The following is a 15,405-nucleotide window of genomic DNA, read 5'->3' on the forward strand; positions in this document are numbered from 1 at the left end:
AGTATGTTTGTTTTGGGGTTTGTGGGAGATTGTTTCTTGTATTGCTGTGTGTTGCCTACAAGACTGTTTTGTCGTCCGTTTATCGTTTTTTCGTGTTTGTTTTGGATTAATAAAAATGAGCATTCATATACCCGTTGCGCCTTGGTCCATCTATTACGACGACCGTGACAGAATCTCCCACCAACCACGGACCAAGCAGCGGAGGAAGAAGCAACAGGTGGACTATCGGGAGTCGTGGACCTGGGAGGAGATTAAAGCCGGAGTGGGCCCATAGAGGAAGGTGAAAGAGGACCGCGAATATTACAGGGGTACACGGTTCAAACCTGAGAGGCAGTCCCAATAATTTGCTTTGGGGGGGCACACGGGTAGTTTGGCTGGGCGAGGATTAAGCCCCAAGCCAAATCCCCGTGCTTTTTTGAGGCAACCTATGACTGGACAGGCCCCGTGCTTCGGGGTAATGCGTACTGTGGCGAGGCCAAGTATTTTCAGGCTGGTGTGCGCAGTGCCAGCGCCCCGCATTTGCCAGGGGGAAGTGGGCATCCAGCCAGTAAGGGTGGAGCCAGTACTGCGCTCGAGACCGCCAGTTCGCCTTCACGGTCCAGTGTGTCCTGTTCCCGCTCCTCGCACTAGCCGTGAGGTGCGTGTCTCCAGTCTGGCACATCCCAAGCCAGCACCACGCACCAGGCTTCCAGTGCGTCAGCCCAGTCCAGTATGTCCTGTTCCGCGCGTGCCTCGCCACTAGCCTCCTGCACGGTGCGTCGTCCTCAGTCTCCGGCTACGCTGCCACGTACCAGCAGGCCACGGCACGGTAGGCTCGTCCGTGTGCCGTCACGGGCCCAGTCCCGAGCTGTCCGACGACAGTGCCTCGTCCAGAGTGTCCGGCAACGGTGCCTCGTCCAGAGTGTCCGGCAACGGTGCCTCGTCCAGAGTGTCCGGCAACGGTGCCTCGTCCAGAGTGTCCGGCAACGGTGCCTCGTCCAGAGTGTCCGGCAACGGTGCCTCGTCCAGAGTGTCCGGCAACGGTCCCTCGTCCAGAGTGTCCGGCAACGGTGCCTCGTCCAGAGTGTCCGGCAACGGTGCCTCGTCCAGAACTTCCGGCAACAGTGCCTCATCCAGAACTTCCGGCAACAGTGCCTCGTCCAGAGTGTCCGGTAACAGTGCCTCGTCCAGAGTGTCCGGCAACAGTACCTCGTCCAGACTGTCCGGAACCAAGAGAGACGGCCCACTGTCCGGAACCAAGAGAGACGGCCCACAGTCCGGAGCTCCCTGAGTCGTCCTACAGTCCGGAGCTCCCAGAGTCGTCCTACAGTCCGGAGCTCCCAGAGTCGTCCTACAGTCCGGAGCTCCCAGAGTCGTCCTACAGTCCGGAGCTCCCAGAGTACAATCCAGGGTCCTCAGTGACAGGCTTCAGGCAGAGGTATTCAGTGGGGGTGGACTGGTCAGTTAGGGGACTAAGGCCTGAGCCTAAGCCACCTCCACTGTAGGAGGTTTGGGGAGGGGGGGTGTAGCACGGGAGCCGTCGTTGACGGGAGCCATCGGTGACGGCAGCCACCCTCCCTTCCCTCCCTTTAGTTTAGGGGTTTATGTTTTGGGTATTTTTGTTGTCAGGTGCATCCTGGGTCTGCACCTTTGGGGGGGGGGGGGGGGGGGGGGTACTGTCACGTCCTGACCAGTAAAGGGGTTATGGGTTATTTGTTATTTGAGTTTGGTCAGGACGTGGCAGGGGATATTTATTTTATATGGTTCGGGGTGGTTGTGTATGTAGAGGGGTGTTAGATTTATGTATTCCGGGGTTTTTGGTTATTGTTCTATGTTAGTTTATTTCTATGTTCTGTCTAGTCGTTTGTATATCTATGTTTTGCTAATTGGTGTTGGGGCCTTCAGTTGGAGGCAGCTGTCTATCGTTGCCTCTGATTGAAGGTCCTATAATTAGGAGTATGTTTGTTTTGGGGTTTGTGGGAGATTGTTTCTTGTATTGCTGTGTGTTGCCTACAAGACTGTTTTGTCGTCCGTTTATCGTTTTTTCATTTTTGTTTTGGATTAATAAAAATGAGCATTCACGTACCCGCTGCGCCTTGGTCCATCTATTACGACGACCGTGACAGCTGACCTGACCTGACCTGACGCTGAGCTGACCTGACCTGACGTGAGCAGACCTGACCTGAGCAGACCTGACCTGAGCAGACCTGACCTGAGCAGACCTGACCTGAGCTGACCTGACCTGACCTGACCTGAGCTGACCTGTCCTGAGCTGACCTGTCCTGAGCTGACCTGTCCTGTCCTGACCTGAGCTGAGCTGACCTGACCTGAGCTGAGCTGACCTGAGCTGACCTGCTGTTTGCTCTGACTCACTCAGAGAGAAACTATGCTGGGGTTTACTTTACCAGATGGGAGCTTTATCTGAAGAGGTGCAGGACATGAATCCTGGCAGTTGCTAACGCGGATATTATCGTTATCATATACTTTCCCTGTGTTCAGTGACTGAACATGGTTAGAATGGAGGTTCAGGATGATTCCTTGTGAAAATAGATTCAATTAAAAACAAAGTGTTTGTGCCACTTACCAAGATTACTGTCATTCATTCCATCTGTACAAACAGAGAAACAGAACACATATTAATACACAGTAATTAGTATCAACACCATTCAACTCAAATACAAAGAATCACTCGGCCTTTTTCATAGCTTCACAAAAATCTATAGTCTTTCTTGCCAAGACCCATTTTCATTTTCATTAATATTCAGTCAGCACCGGCCCCATCCCGCTGTGGGCCGGTGTCTAGCTGTCATGCACAGCATACCACCCGGCCTCTTGGGCAGACAGGCTGGGCCTGTACGGTCTGAGAGCACAGGTACGTAGGCATACACAAGACATAGGCTATGCGAACATTCAGGAAACTCGAAAGCACAAATTAGTAATATGTGTTCTTGCTCTTTACACGTTCCAATGGAGACGTATCGAAAACTTAGATCACATGAACACAGACTACAGGGGATCAGGGGGAAATATAACACAGGAAAGACAGTGTATAGAGGAATTTACTAAGAAAAAGGATATAGGCCACGCTACAAATAATCTACAGTGCATTCGGAAAGTATTCAGACCCCTTCACCTTTTCCACATTTTGTTACGTTACAGCCTTACTCTAAAATGTATTAAATTGATTTTTTTTCCTTCATCAATCTACACACAATACCCCATAATGACAAAGCAAAAACAGTTTTTTGGACATTTTTGCAAATGTATTCAAAATAAAAAAATGAAATACCTCATTTACATAAGAATTCAGACCCTTTGCTATGAGACTCAGGTGGATCCTGTTTCCATTGATCATCCTTAAGATGTTTCAACAACTTGATTGGAGTCCACATGTGGTAAATTCAATTGATTGGACAGGATTTAGAAAGGCACACACCTGTCAGAAGACACATGTCAGTTGAATGCATTCCGTTGTACAGCAAAAACCAAGCCATGAGGTCAAAGGAACTGTCTGTAGAACTCCAAGACAGGATTGTGTCGAGGCCCAGATCTGGGGATGGGTACCAAAAAATGTATGCAGCTTTGAAGGTCCCCAAGAACACAGTGGCCTCCATCATTCTTAAATGGAAGAAGTTTGGGACCACCAAGACTCTTCCTAGAGCTGGTCGCCCGGCCAAACAGAGCAATCAGGGGAGAAGGGCCTTGGTCAGGGAGATGATCAAGAACCCGATGGTCACTCTGACAGAGCTCCAGAGTTTCTCTGTGGAGATGGGAGAATCTTCCAGAAGTACAACGATCTCTGCAGCACTCAACCAATCAGGCCTTTATGGTAGAGTGGCCAGACGGAAGCCACTCCTCAGTAAAAGGCACATGACAGCTCACTTGAAGTTTGCCAAAAGGCACCTAAAGACTCTCAGACCATGAGTCTGGAGTAAACCTGGCACCATCCCTACGGTGAAGCATGGTGGTGGTATCATTATGCTGTGGGGATGTTTTTCAGAGGCAGGGACTGGGAGACTAGTCAGGATCGAGAGAAAGATGAACAGAGCGAAGTACAGAGAGACCCTTGATGAACTCCTGATACAGAGCGCTCAGAACCTCAGACTGGGGTGACAATTCCCCTTCCAACAGGACAACGACCCTAAGGACACAGCCAAGACAATGCAGGAGTGGCTTCGGAGTGGGCTCTGAATGTCCTTGAGAGGCCCAGCCTGAGCCAAGACTTGAACCCGATCTAACATCTCTGGAGAGACCTGAAAATAGCTGTGCAGCGACGCTCCCCATCCAACCTGACAGAGCTTGAGAGGATCTGCAAGGAAGAACGGGAGAAACTCCCTAAATACAGGTGTGCCAAGCTTGTAGTGTCATACCCAAGAAGACTTGAGGCTGTAATCGCTGCCAAAGGTGCTTCAACAAAGTACTGAGTAAAGGGTCTGAATTCTTATGTAAATGTGATATAATTTTTTTTGGTCATAATGGGGTATTTTGTGTAGATTGATAAGGAAAACAATTCATTTAATCAATTTTAGAATAAGGCTGTACATTTCTTGGAAAAAGTGAAGGGGTCTGAATACTTTCTGAATGCACTGAACATGATAATATAATTACTATTGACTTGCATTTTATTTGTACTATAAATGTTAAAAAGTTAGCATTTGAAACAGTGGCAAGGTGGAGAGAAACAAAATAGTGCAGTTTGAGGCCATGTGGTGGAGAGTGTTGCGGGTGCTGGAGATTGGGGTGTGAGCAGGGGTGATGTTGTGGATGTTTGTATGCTTCTGTATGTTATCATTTTTATTGTAAAGTAAATCATAATAATAAAAATTAATAAGTGGCAAGGTAAACAAATCCAAAGCTTGGATTGCTGTCCACTGACTGCTTCCAGGGTAAGGAAAGCAATATATAATTTTGTAATTTGGGTGAACTATCCATTTAATATTGAGAGGTGAAAAATGTCACCTAATAACAGTAACAGGACCATCTAGTGGTCCGAACCTGGTAATAGCAGGATGTATAAATGGTACATAAACCTAACAACTTAATTGACTAATTTCTTTGAATAGGTGAAAATAACCAAATTCCCTGGGAATACATTACATGGTATGAAGAAACAATACTCCAAGCTGTAGCACCATATTACTTGTCAGACATAGAGAACGGACACTGTATATTGGTTGTTGGGTTGAGATTGGCGTGGGGTGTGGGGGATCTGTGGGTGACTTTTAACATTTTTATTTATTGAATATTATATGAATCCTATAAATGATATATTAATTTCTCCGACATCAAAAACTATTTCAACAAAATAATGTTGCAGGAATGCTTATCTTATCTGTTTCAAACTGCAGAAACCATTTTATAAAAATCAGAGAGGGTGGGTGTCATGGCTTGCTGAAATGACATGGAACGACCCAAGAGAAAGGTGAATGGTATGACAAAGAGGCTGAGCAGAGATAGTTGACTGTTATAATGACTGAGCCTATGAGCTCTGCTTGACCACCTTACTCAGGCTTGCTGCCCCTTAACCCTCTATTAGTGGTCCAGAGAAATAGTACTGACATCCTCACACTAACCACTGAAGACAGGTCAGCCTTAAAAGGCAGAAATGGTGACATCACCCACCCGAACACAGAACAACAAAATAGGCCATAGCTGTTTAGTTCTTTAGGCTACAAATTAGACTCAATATGTCACAGAGCATCAAATCACAGAGACAGGGCTATGGAAATGAATGCTGACTGCACTGACTTCCTTTCTCCTCTTCTTTATGCTTGTTTGGTTTATTCTGTTTTTGTCGGTGGGAAACAGAATTTATACAAATTTGCATCAAAGTGGAAAATAAGGGATTGGGGGAGTATCGAGTGGAATGGATGATTTATGGAAGAAGCTGTATTATAAATGGGTCCTGTTCAGCCACGAGAGAGAGAGAGAGAGAGAGGGAGAAATGGGAGTGAGAGAGAGAGAGAGAGACAGAGAGAGAGAGAGAAATGGGAGTGAGAGAGAGAGAGAGAAAAATGGGAGTGAGAGAGAGAGCGAGAGAGAGACAGAGAGAGAGGGAGAAATGGGAGTGAGAGAGAGAGAAATGGGAGTGAGAGAGAGAGAGAGAGCTAGAGAGAGAGAGAGGGAGAAATGGGAGTGAGAGAGAGAGAGAGAGAGAGAGAGAGACAGAGAGAGAGAGAGAGAGAAATGGGAGTGAGAGAGAGAGAGAAAAATGGGAGTGAGAGAGAGAGCGAGAAATGGGAGTGAGAGAGAGAGCGAGAAATGGGAGTGAGAGAGAGGCAAGAAGTAGTGAGGAGTGGGACTATGTGGATGGTGAAGAGACACACTAAAAATATTTGTCATATAAATTATTCCTAGCTACTTCCATTATCGCGTATCAAAGCATCAATTAATTATTCCAATGGCCTCTTGTGAACATTTGCACTGCAAGTGCAACAGCTCCTCTTCCATACAAAGAGGCACAGGCAGAATAGGCAAACTCCTCATGATGCTAAATATGATTGATTAAATGATTAAATATTAGTTTTTTGTAAGATTAATTTTTATTAGATTTTTGACAATACAAAACATACACATACAAACGACAACATACAGACGCACACACACATCCACAACATCACCCCTGCCCAGACGGACCTGCTCACACCCCCATCTCGAGGACCCGCATCACTCTCCGCCTCAAACTGCACCATTTTGTTTCTCTCCGTCTCCCACGCACTTTCAACATTTAGATAATGAAGCATTTGACCTTTCTATTGTGTTAACGATGGGGGACTGGTTGATTTCCAGTTTTTAAGTATACGGTTTTTCAAGATGATTGACGAGAAAAGTATCGCTCAACCCATCTCACTGCACACTCATGCCATGTATTGAAATATTTAATGTAAACCTTGAACCATTATAAACCATATAAACCTTGAACCATATTAATTCATTACAAGATGTATTTATATTTCTGATATCAGAACACTACTTATTCCATTTTCCCCTCTCATGTGAAACAAATAACAGTTGTAAAAAGATGTGGAAAAGAGAAGAGGGAGAAAGAAAGAAAGCCAGAGGAGATGAGAGTAGGGCTAGGAAAAGAATGGGAGGGATTGGAAGAAAATAAAAGAGTGGGGGTGAGTATGGAAGAGAGAACAGAGTGAAAAGGGAGTGTCCCCCCTAAAGACCTCTTTCTCAGACCTCCAGTTAGTGACTAGAGGCTAAAAATATACTCTTCATGTTGAGCCACTCGGCTTCCCCAAACCATCTCAATAATTCACAGGCTACATGAGGGGAGGATCTCTGTAACACAATGCAGTACAATAACCCCAGGAACCAACAAAGACTTCACACAATGACCAACCGTCTCATTACAAACATAAAAGTGAAGGGAATGCGTATTTCATTGGTTGGGTTGGCTTCCCTTTCTTGGGCCTCTAAATGTGCACTGTGGAAGACTCAACCACATGAAGCAAGCCCAGACAGAATATCTCCTCCCATTCTGATGTAAACCATGCAGTGACTAAATGTGTCCTGCTGAAGGGGTAAAAAATATCGGTTTGGTTCTTTTCAGCTTTGTTAGATATATATTTTTGGAGAAGGGATGTTAAGTGTGTATGCTGAGGATCAGGTATGAGCTCAGAATAAGGCAGGTATAGGGCCAGAGATAAGTCAGGTTTGGGGCCAGAGTAAGTCAGGTGTGGGGCCAGAGATAAGTCAGGTGTGGGGCCAGAGTAAGTCAGGTGTGGGGCCAGAAGTAAGTCAGGTGTGGGGCCAGAGTAAGTCAGGTGTGGGGCCAGACTAAGGCAGGTGTGGGGCCAGACGTAAGAACGGTATAGGGCCAGACTAAGTCAGGTGTGGGGCCAGAGTAAGTCAGGTGTGGGGCCAGAGTAAGTCAGGTGTGGGGCCAGAGTAAGTCAGGTGTGGGGCCAGAGTAAGTCAGGTGTGGGGCCAGAAGTAAGGCAGGTATGGGGCCAGAGTAAGTCAGGTGTGGGGCCAGAAGTAAGGCAGGTATAGGGCCAGAGTAAGTCGGGTGTGGGGCCAGAGTAAGTCAGGTGTTGGGCCAGAAGTAAGGCAGGTATAGGGCAAGAGTAAGTCAGGTGTGGGGCCAGAGTAGGTCAGGTGTGGGGCCAGAACTAAGGCAGGTATAGGGCCAGAGTAAGTCAGGTGTGGGGGCAGATTAAGTCAGGTGTGGGGCCAGAAGTAAGTCAGGTGTGGGGCCAGGAGTAAGTTGGGTGTGGGGCCAGAGTAAGTTGGGTGAGGGGCCAGAGTAAGTCGGGTGTAGGGCCAGAGTAAGTCGGGTGTGGGGCCAGAGTAAGTCAGGTGTGGGGCCAGAGTAAGTCAGGTGTGGGGCCAGAAGTAAGGCAGGTATAGGGCCAGAATAAGTCGGGTGTGGGGCCAGAGGTAAGTCAGGTGTGGGGCCAGAGTAAGTCAGGTGTGGGGCCAGAGTAAGTCAGGTGTGGGGCCAGAAGTAAGTCAGGTGTGGGGCCAGGAGTAAGTTGGGTGTGGGGCCAGAGTAAGTCGGGTGTGGTGCCAGAGTAAGTCGGGTGTGGTGCCAGAAGTAAGGCAGGTATAGGGCCAGAGTAAGTCAGGTGTGGGGCCAGAATAAGCCAGGTGTGGGGCCAGAGTAAGTCAGGTGTTGGGCCAGAAGTAAGGCAAGGAATTAGGCCAGAGTAAGTCAGGTCTGGGACCAGAAGTAAGGCAGGTATAGGGCTAGAGTAAGTCAGGTGTGGGGCCAGAGTAAGTCGGGCGTGGTGCCAGAAGTAAGGCAGGTATAGGGCCAGAGTAAGTCAGGTGTGGGGCCAGAATAAGCCAGGTGTGGGGCCAGAGTAAGTCAGGTGTTGGGCCAGAAGTAAGGCAAGGAATAGGGCCAGAGTAAGTCAGGTCTGGGACCACAAGTAAGGCAGGTATAGCGCTAGAGTAAGTCGGGTGTGGGGCCAGAGTAAGTCAGGTGTGGGGCCAGAAGTAAGTCAGGTGTGGGGCCAGAAGTAAGTCAGGTGTGGGGCCAGAAGTAAGTCAGGTGTTGGGCCAGAAGTAAGACAGGTATAGGGCCAGACTAAGTCAGGTGTGGGGCCAGAGATAAGTCAGGTGTGGGGCCAAAAGTAAGGCAGGTATAGGGACAGAGTAAGTCAGGTGTGGGGCCAGATTAAGTCAGGTGTGGGGCCAGAGTAAGTCGGGTGTGGGGCCAGAAGTAAGCCAGGTATAGGGCCAGACTAAGTCAGGTGTGGGGCCAGAGTAAGGCAGGTGTGGGGCCAGAGTAAGTCAGGCATGGGGCCAGAGTAAGTCAGGTGTTGGGCCAGAAGTAAGGCAGGTATAGGGGCAGAGTAAGTCAGGTGTGGGGCCAGAGAAAATCAGGTGTGGGGCCAGAATAAGTCAGGTGTGGGGCCAGAGTAAGTCAGGTGTGGGGCCAGAGTAAGTCAGGTGTGGGGCCAGAGTAAGTCGGGTGTGGGGCCAGAGTAAGTCAGGTGTGGGGCCAGGGAAAGTCAGGGATGGGGCCAAAAGTAAGACAGGTATAGGGCCAGAGTAAGTCAGGTGTGGGGCCAGAGTAAGTCAGGTGTGGGGCCAGGGTAAGTCAGGGATGGGGCCAAAAGTAAGACAGGTATAGGGCCAGAGTAAGTCAGGTGTGGGGCCAGAGTAAGTCAGGTGTGGGGCCAGGGTAAGTCAGGGATGGGGCCAAAAGTAAGACAGGTATAGGGCCAGAGTAAGTCAGGTGTGGGGCCAGAGTAAGTCAGGTGTGGGGCCAGGGTAAGTCAGGTGTGGGGCCAGAAGTAAGGCAGGTATAGGGCCAGAGTAAGTCATGTGTGGGGCCAGAGTAAGTCAGGTGTGGGGCCAGAATAAGGCAGGTATAGGGTCAGAGTAAGTCAGGTGTGTTTTTTGCTGTTGTTTTATTTCTTTACCTACCTATTATTCACCTAATACCTTTTTTGCACTATTGGTTAGAGCCTGTAAGTAAGCATTTCACTGTAAGGTCTACACCTGTTGTATTGAGCGCACGTGACAAATAAACTTTGGTTTGATTTGGAGCCAGAGTAAGTCAGGTATAGGGCCAGAAAAGGGAATTATAGGGCCAAAGTAAGGCAGGTATGGGGCCAGAGTAAGTAAGTATGGTAGGGGTTGGATGAGTGGGGAGTGAGTACATGTCCTAGGGCAGGCCGGGCATGTTCAGACACCTCTGTGAGGTCTGCAGTGTTTGGTCTGGCTCTGCTCTGTTGCACATCAACAACACCCTGCAACAGGATCTGAGGGCTAAAGGCCTGTCACCACAGCTCTTCAGGGACATCCTGTCATGGTGCTCCCCTCGGGCCCCTGGGGACGTTCAGTTACCCTGACCCCACTCGTTGGGTCCTGGAGGGTGGGGGGAGGTCCTCTCCCTGTGTCCCTGTTCACCCCACTGTGAGTGAACGCACCAGGCCAGGACTCATAGAGCAGCCCTAATCTGACACCCAACCCCAGCCAATCATAAGAAGCCAAGAGTCCAAAGTGAAGTTCAAAGAGCCGAGCAGCACACACCAACACAGGAGATCAAATGGTTGCACCACCTCGACATCCAGCCCTGCCATTTGAGCCCTGCTCCGTTTTTAACACTGTGAAGGTCGATCACTGCACTAATATCAACATCCTCCGAGATAAGTCTTCTCCTTCAACTCCCATTCCAAGAGAGGGCTAGTGACTATTACTAAATTGACTCAAAGATAGTTACCAAACAAGTGAGAAATAAGACAAAACAAGGGGTTAGATTTGGGACAAAAACTATCCAATCAAACCCTCAAAACACCAACAATTATTTAACCACTCTGGTGAAATAGTTGCTGAAGTGTAAAAGGGATCTACGAAAAAGGACAGATTATGGACTGTGACTTTTACATGTTATACACTACATGACCAAAAGAATGTAGACACTTGCTCGTCGAACATCTCATTCCAAAATCATGGCCATTAATATGGAGTTGGTTCCCCCTTTGCTGCTATAACAGCCTCCACTCTTCTGGGAAGGCTTTCCAGTAGATGTTGGTACATTGCTGTGGGGACTTGCTTCCATTCAGCCGCAGGAACATTAGTGAGGTCGGTCACAGATGTTGGGCGATTAGGCCTGGCACGAAGTCGGTGTTCCAATTCATCCCAAAGTTGTTCGATAGGGTTGAGGTCAGGGTTCTGTGCAGGCCAGTCAAGTTCTTCCACACCGATCTAAAAAAAAAACATTTCTGCATGGACCTTGCGTTGTGCACGGGGGCATTGTCATGTTGAAACAGGAAAGAGCCTTCCCCAAACTTTTGCAACAAAGTTGGAAGCACAGAATCATCTAGAATGTCATTGCATGCTGTAGCGTTAAGATTTTCCTTCACTGGAACTAAGGGGCCTAGCTTGAACCATGAAAAACAACCCCACACCATTATTCCTCCTCCACCAAACTCTACAGTTGGCACTATGCATTGGGGCAGGTAGTGTTCTCCTGGCAACCGCCAAGCCCAGATTCGTTCATCAGACTGCCAGATGGTGAGGCGTGATTCATCACTCCAGAGAACGCGTTTCCACTACTCCAAACCCATTTCATGAAGCTCCGATGAACGGTTCTTGTGCTGAAGTTGCTTCCAGAGGCAGTTTGGAACTCAGTAGTGAGTGTTGCAACCGAGGACAGACGATTTTTACACGCTATGCGCTTCAGCACTTGGTGGTCCCGTTCTGTGAGCTTGTGTGGCCTACCACTTCACGGTGGAGCCGTTGTTGCTCCTAGACGTTTCCACTTCACAATAACAGCACTTACCGTTGACCGGTGCAGCTCCAGCAGGGCAGAAATTTGACGAACTGACTTGTTGGAAAGGTGGCATCCTATGACGGTGCCACATTGAAAGTCACTGAGCTCTTCAGTAAGAGCATTCTACTGCCAATGTTTGTCTATGAAGATTGCATGGCTGTGTGCTCGATTTTACACACCTGTCAGCAATGGGTGTGGCTGAAATAGCCAACTCCACTAATTTGAAGGGGTGTCCACATACTTTTGTATATATAGTGTATTTGGAAATGCATTCCTATAATTATGTGCTCATTGTTATGCTGGCCTCTTTGGATTTACAATAACACACATTAATGACACTTACTGGAAATGAGGGAAACGTTTTCATTTAAACAAGGTAGAAGATAGTTTTATATTATTTCTCACGAGGGTTTTTAATGCCACTGCAATTATAACAGATGCCCTTATCAGTGCTGCCTCAAATACTTGATGGAGTTTGCCATCACACAATGAATGGAAAATATACTTCAAAGGCCAGAAGCATCTAATCTCCTCCACTCTCTCTACACGCTGCACATTGACTATGATAATAAGAGCCTGCCTTTCTGACGTTCTTAGGGATCTCAACCAAGTCTCTCTCTCTCTCGTTGTACTGCAGTGTGAGAGAATCTCTGCAACAGTGGTACTGCATATCTGTTGAACACATCCCACTCTTATGTAAAAGCCCTATTTTACAACGTTAAACACACACACACACACACGCGAGTGCGCCTGCACTGCCACAACTGACAGCCCAGTGACCTAGTTTCCCCCGTGGCCCAGGAAGAGCAGGCATGACTCTCTCAGATCTGCTGTGGTCAGAAAACCCTGCTGGGACCATCCATTCAGATGGCCAATGAATACACAGAGGACACGTCCACTATTTGAACCTCAACAGAGACGTACTGCACCTTTCCCTGAAACACACAACTCAGTGTGATGCAACATGGGCAATGTGTGATCCAGCAGCACTCTCTAACCCATATCCCCACATCCACAAAAAAATGCTTTGATGTATCAAAGAGGACATGGTGTACAGAGCATCCCCATAAAACATGAGACTGTGTGTTCGTATGTGTGTTCATTAGGAGTGTGTGTGTGTGTTCATTGGGAATGTGTGTGTGTGTCTGTGTATAGGGCCGGGACGATACCAAATCAAATCAAATCAAACGTTATTAGTCACATGCGCCGAATACAACAGTGAAATGCTTACTTACAAGCCCCTAACCAACAATGCAGTTTAAAAATACAAATAAGAATAAGAAATAAAAGGAACAAGTAATTAAAAGAGCAGCAGTAAAATAACAATAGCGAGACTGTATACAGGAGGTATCGGTACAGAGTCAATGTGCGGGGTCACCGATTAGTCGAGGTAATTGAGGTAATATGTACATACAGGTAGAGTTATTAAAGTGACTACTACCAGTATTGCGATACTCGTTAGTATCGTGGCAAGGAAACTTCTTTAGGAAAACAGTCCTAATGTTGGAAGCAAACATCATCATGTCGTCTTCCAGAGTTACATGTATTTATTTTCCAAACTAAAGCACACAGTATAGATGTATTTTTTAACCCCCTTTTTTCTCCCCAATTTCGTGGTATCCAATTGGTAGTTACAGTCTTGTCTCATCGCTGCAACTCCTGTACGGACTCGGGAGAGGCGAAGGTCGAGAGCCATGCGTCCTCCGAAACACAACCCATCCAAGCAGCACTGCTTCTTGACACAATGCACATCCAACCTGGAAGCCAGCCGCACCAATGTGTCGGAGGAAACACCGTACACCTGGCGACCTGGTCAGCGTGCACTGCGCCCGGCCCGCCACAGGAGTCGCTAGTGCGCGATGAGACAAGGATATCCCTGCCGGCCAAACCCTACCTAACCCAGACGACACTGGGCCAATTGTGCGCTGCCCCGTGGACCTCCCGGTCGCGGCGGGCTGCGACACAGCCTGGGCTCGAACCCAAAGCACACAATATTTTACATACAGCAGGTTTTTAAAGGACCTAATAGTTTGGTTTGATTTGTGTTTACATTTTTTACATGGATAAAAAAAATGGTGATACTGGTATCGTCCCTATGTGTGTGTTTGTGTGTGTGCGAATGTGAGTGCGAGCGGGTGTGTGTGTGCATGCTCACGCTAGCGTGTTTTTGTGCTATACCGTAGGTTCCATGTGAGCTGTAGGATGGCGTGTGGCAGTAAGCAGCTAGGGCCAGGCAGCACAGAGAGCCTGTCCAGGTCTGTGTTTAGTCTGATGGAGGGCAGGTCGAGGACAGGCCTGTCATCAGAGGCACAGCTGCAGGACGTGCTCCCCCTCCCCTCCCCATCGGCCCCCATGCCTCAGATCTGTACCAGAGGTTCTCTGAACATGTGAAAATCACGCTAGCTCATCAGAGGAATATATAAGAGAAACATTGATAAATAGCATGGATAGGAAACAGAGGTGCAGTCATATCCATGTAGATGAAAATATCGGGCGATTCCATACCAGCATGGGCCAAAAATATTTTTGGTATCTCCAAATGTTCTGGCAAATCGTCACACAGCAACTTCATTGGGAGGAAGGATGTTTGATATGCTTTTTACGTTTGTAACACAAACCATTATTGGGAAAATCATGTTGAAAGTGGCCATTTTAGGTATTTTTAGACATATACAAGCCTCCGGTAAGACCCAATGGTCCGTGAACCGTACATGACACCAGTGGAGGCTGCTGAGGGGAGGATGTCTCATAACAATAGCTGGAACGGAGCAAATAGAATGGCATCAAACACCTGGAAACCACGCATGAGCACCGCCAACACAGTGAATGTTAAAATGGATTCAAAGGGAAGTCCCTCTGCTGTTGATTTGCTGAATGTGCAATCCTACAGGAGGGCTGTGATTGGTTAATGACCTATAATGTGCATTTCTATGTATAAAATGTATAACTTCTATAAAATGTATAACTTCTTTAAAAATAGCAGAGAGCCCACTCTGGAAATGTGATGTTTGAAGAGTATATTGTTTCAAACAATATGTCCAAAAAATAAGCAAAATCAGAATGGGGACTTAAAAAAAATAGAATTGAATGTGATTTTTTCCCCCTGTCAGAATTGACATAATCCATATTTTAGAGCACACTATAAAGAGTATGATGACACCACGGTGTTGTCTGTACCATGTACCACAAGAGGCATGTATACAATAAGTCTAAAAAGGGCGCAAAATGGCCACTTTCATCATAATTTTCTCAAAAACCATTTGTGACACAAATGTAAAAAGCATGCTAAATATCCTTCCTCCTAATGAAGTTTCTATGTGAAAATTTGAAAAAAATATTTGCAGGCCATGCTGCCTTGGAATCGCCCGATATGTTAATGTAGGTTACAGAAAATAGACTGATGCAATCATGCTCATAAAACCACTGTGCTGAAATAGCTTTCATCGTCATTGGGATGTAGGGCTGTCTCAGATGGTACTGATGTCAGTCTTGTGTCCTAGACACACACCTACACACACACACGCACGAACACACAGCCATGGCTCCCAAACTCTGACTAAATGTAAAAACATTGAAAGACAGTCATTCTCAGCCATCACCGGCACCATGAATCAATATTTCCACCTCAGTGTAAGAACACTCTCCGACAGAAACAATGGGTCATCTTCCTTTATAACATACCTCCATGT

At 47.3% G+C, this 15,405-nt stretch overlaps 1 protein-coding gene across 1 annotated transcript in view; it reads right to left on the reverse strand.

Moving 5' to 3' along the window:
• LOC106579986 (nuclear receptor subfamily 6 group A member 1-A) overlaps positions 1 to 15,405 on the reverse strand; it is a 105,525-nt gene that overhangs the window by 48,574 nt on the left and 41,546 nt on the right. The window contains exon 3 of the mRNA XM_014160476.3: positions 2,564 to 2,587. Within this exon, the coding sequence (XP_014015951.1) occupies positions 2,564 to 2,587 (24 nt within the window). The remainder of the gene's footprint in view (positions 1 to 2,563; positions 2,588 to 15,405) is intronic.

Source organism: Salmo salar, chromosome 20 (assembly GCF_965601325.2).
Source record: "Salmo salar chromosome 20, fSalSal1, whole genome shotgun sequence".
Classification (NCBI taxonomy): domain Eukaryota; kingdom Metazoa; phylum Chordata; class Actinopteri; order Salmoniformes; family Salmonidae; genus Salmo; species Salmo salar.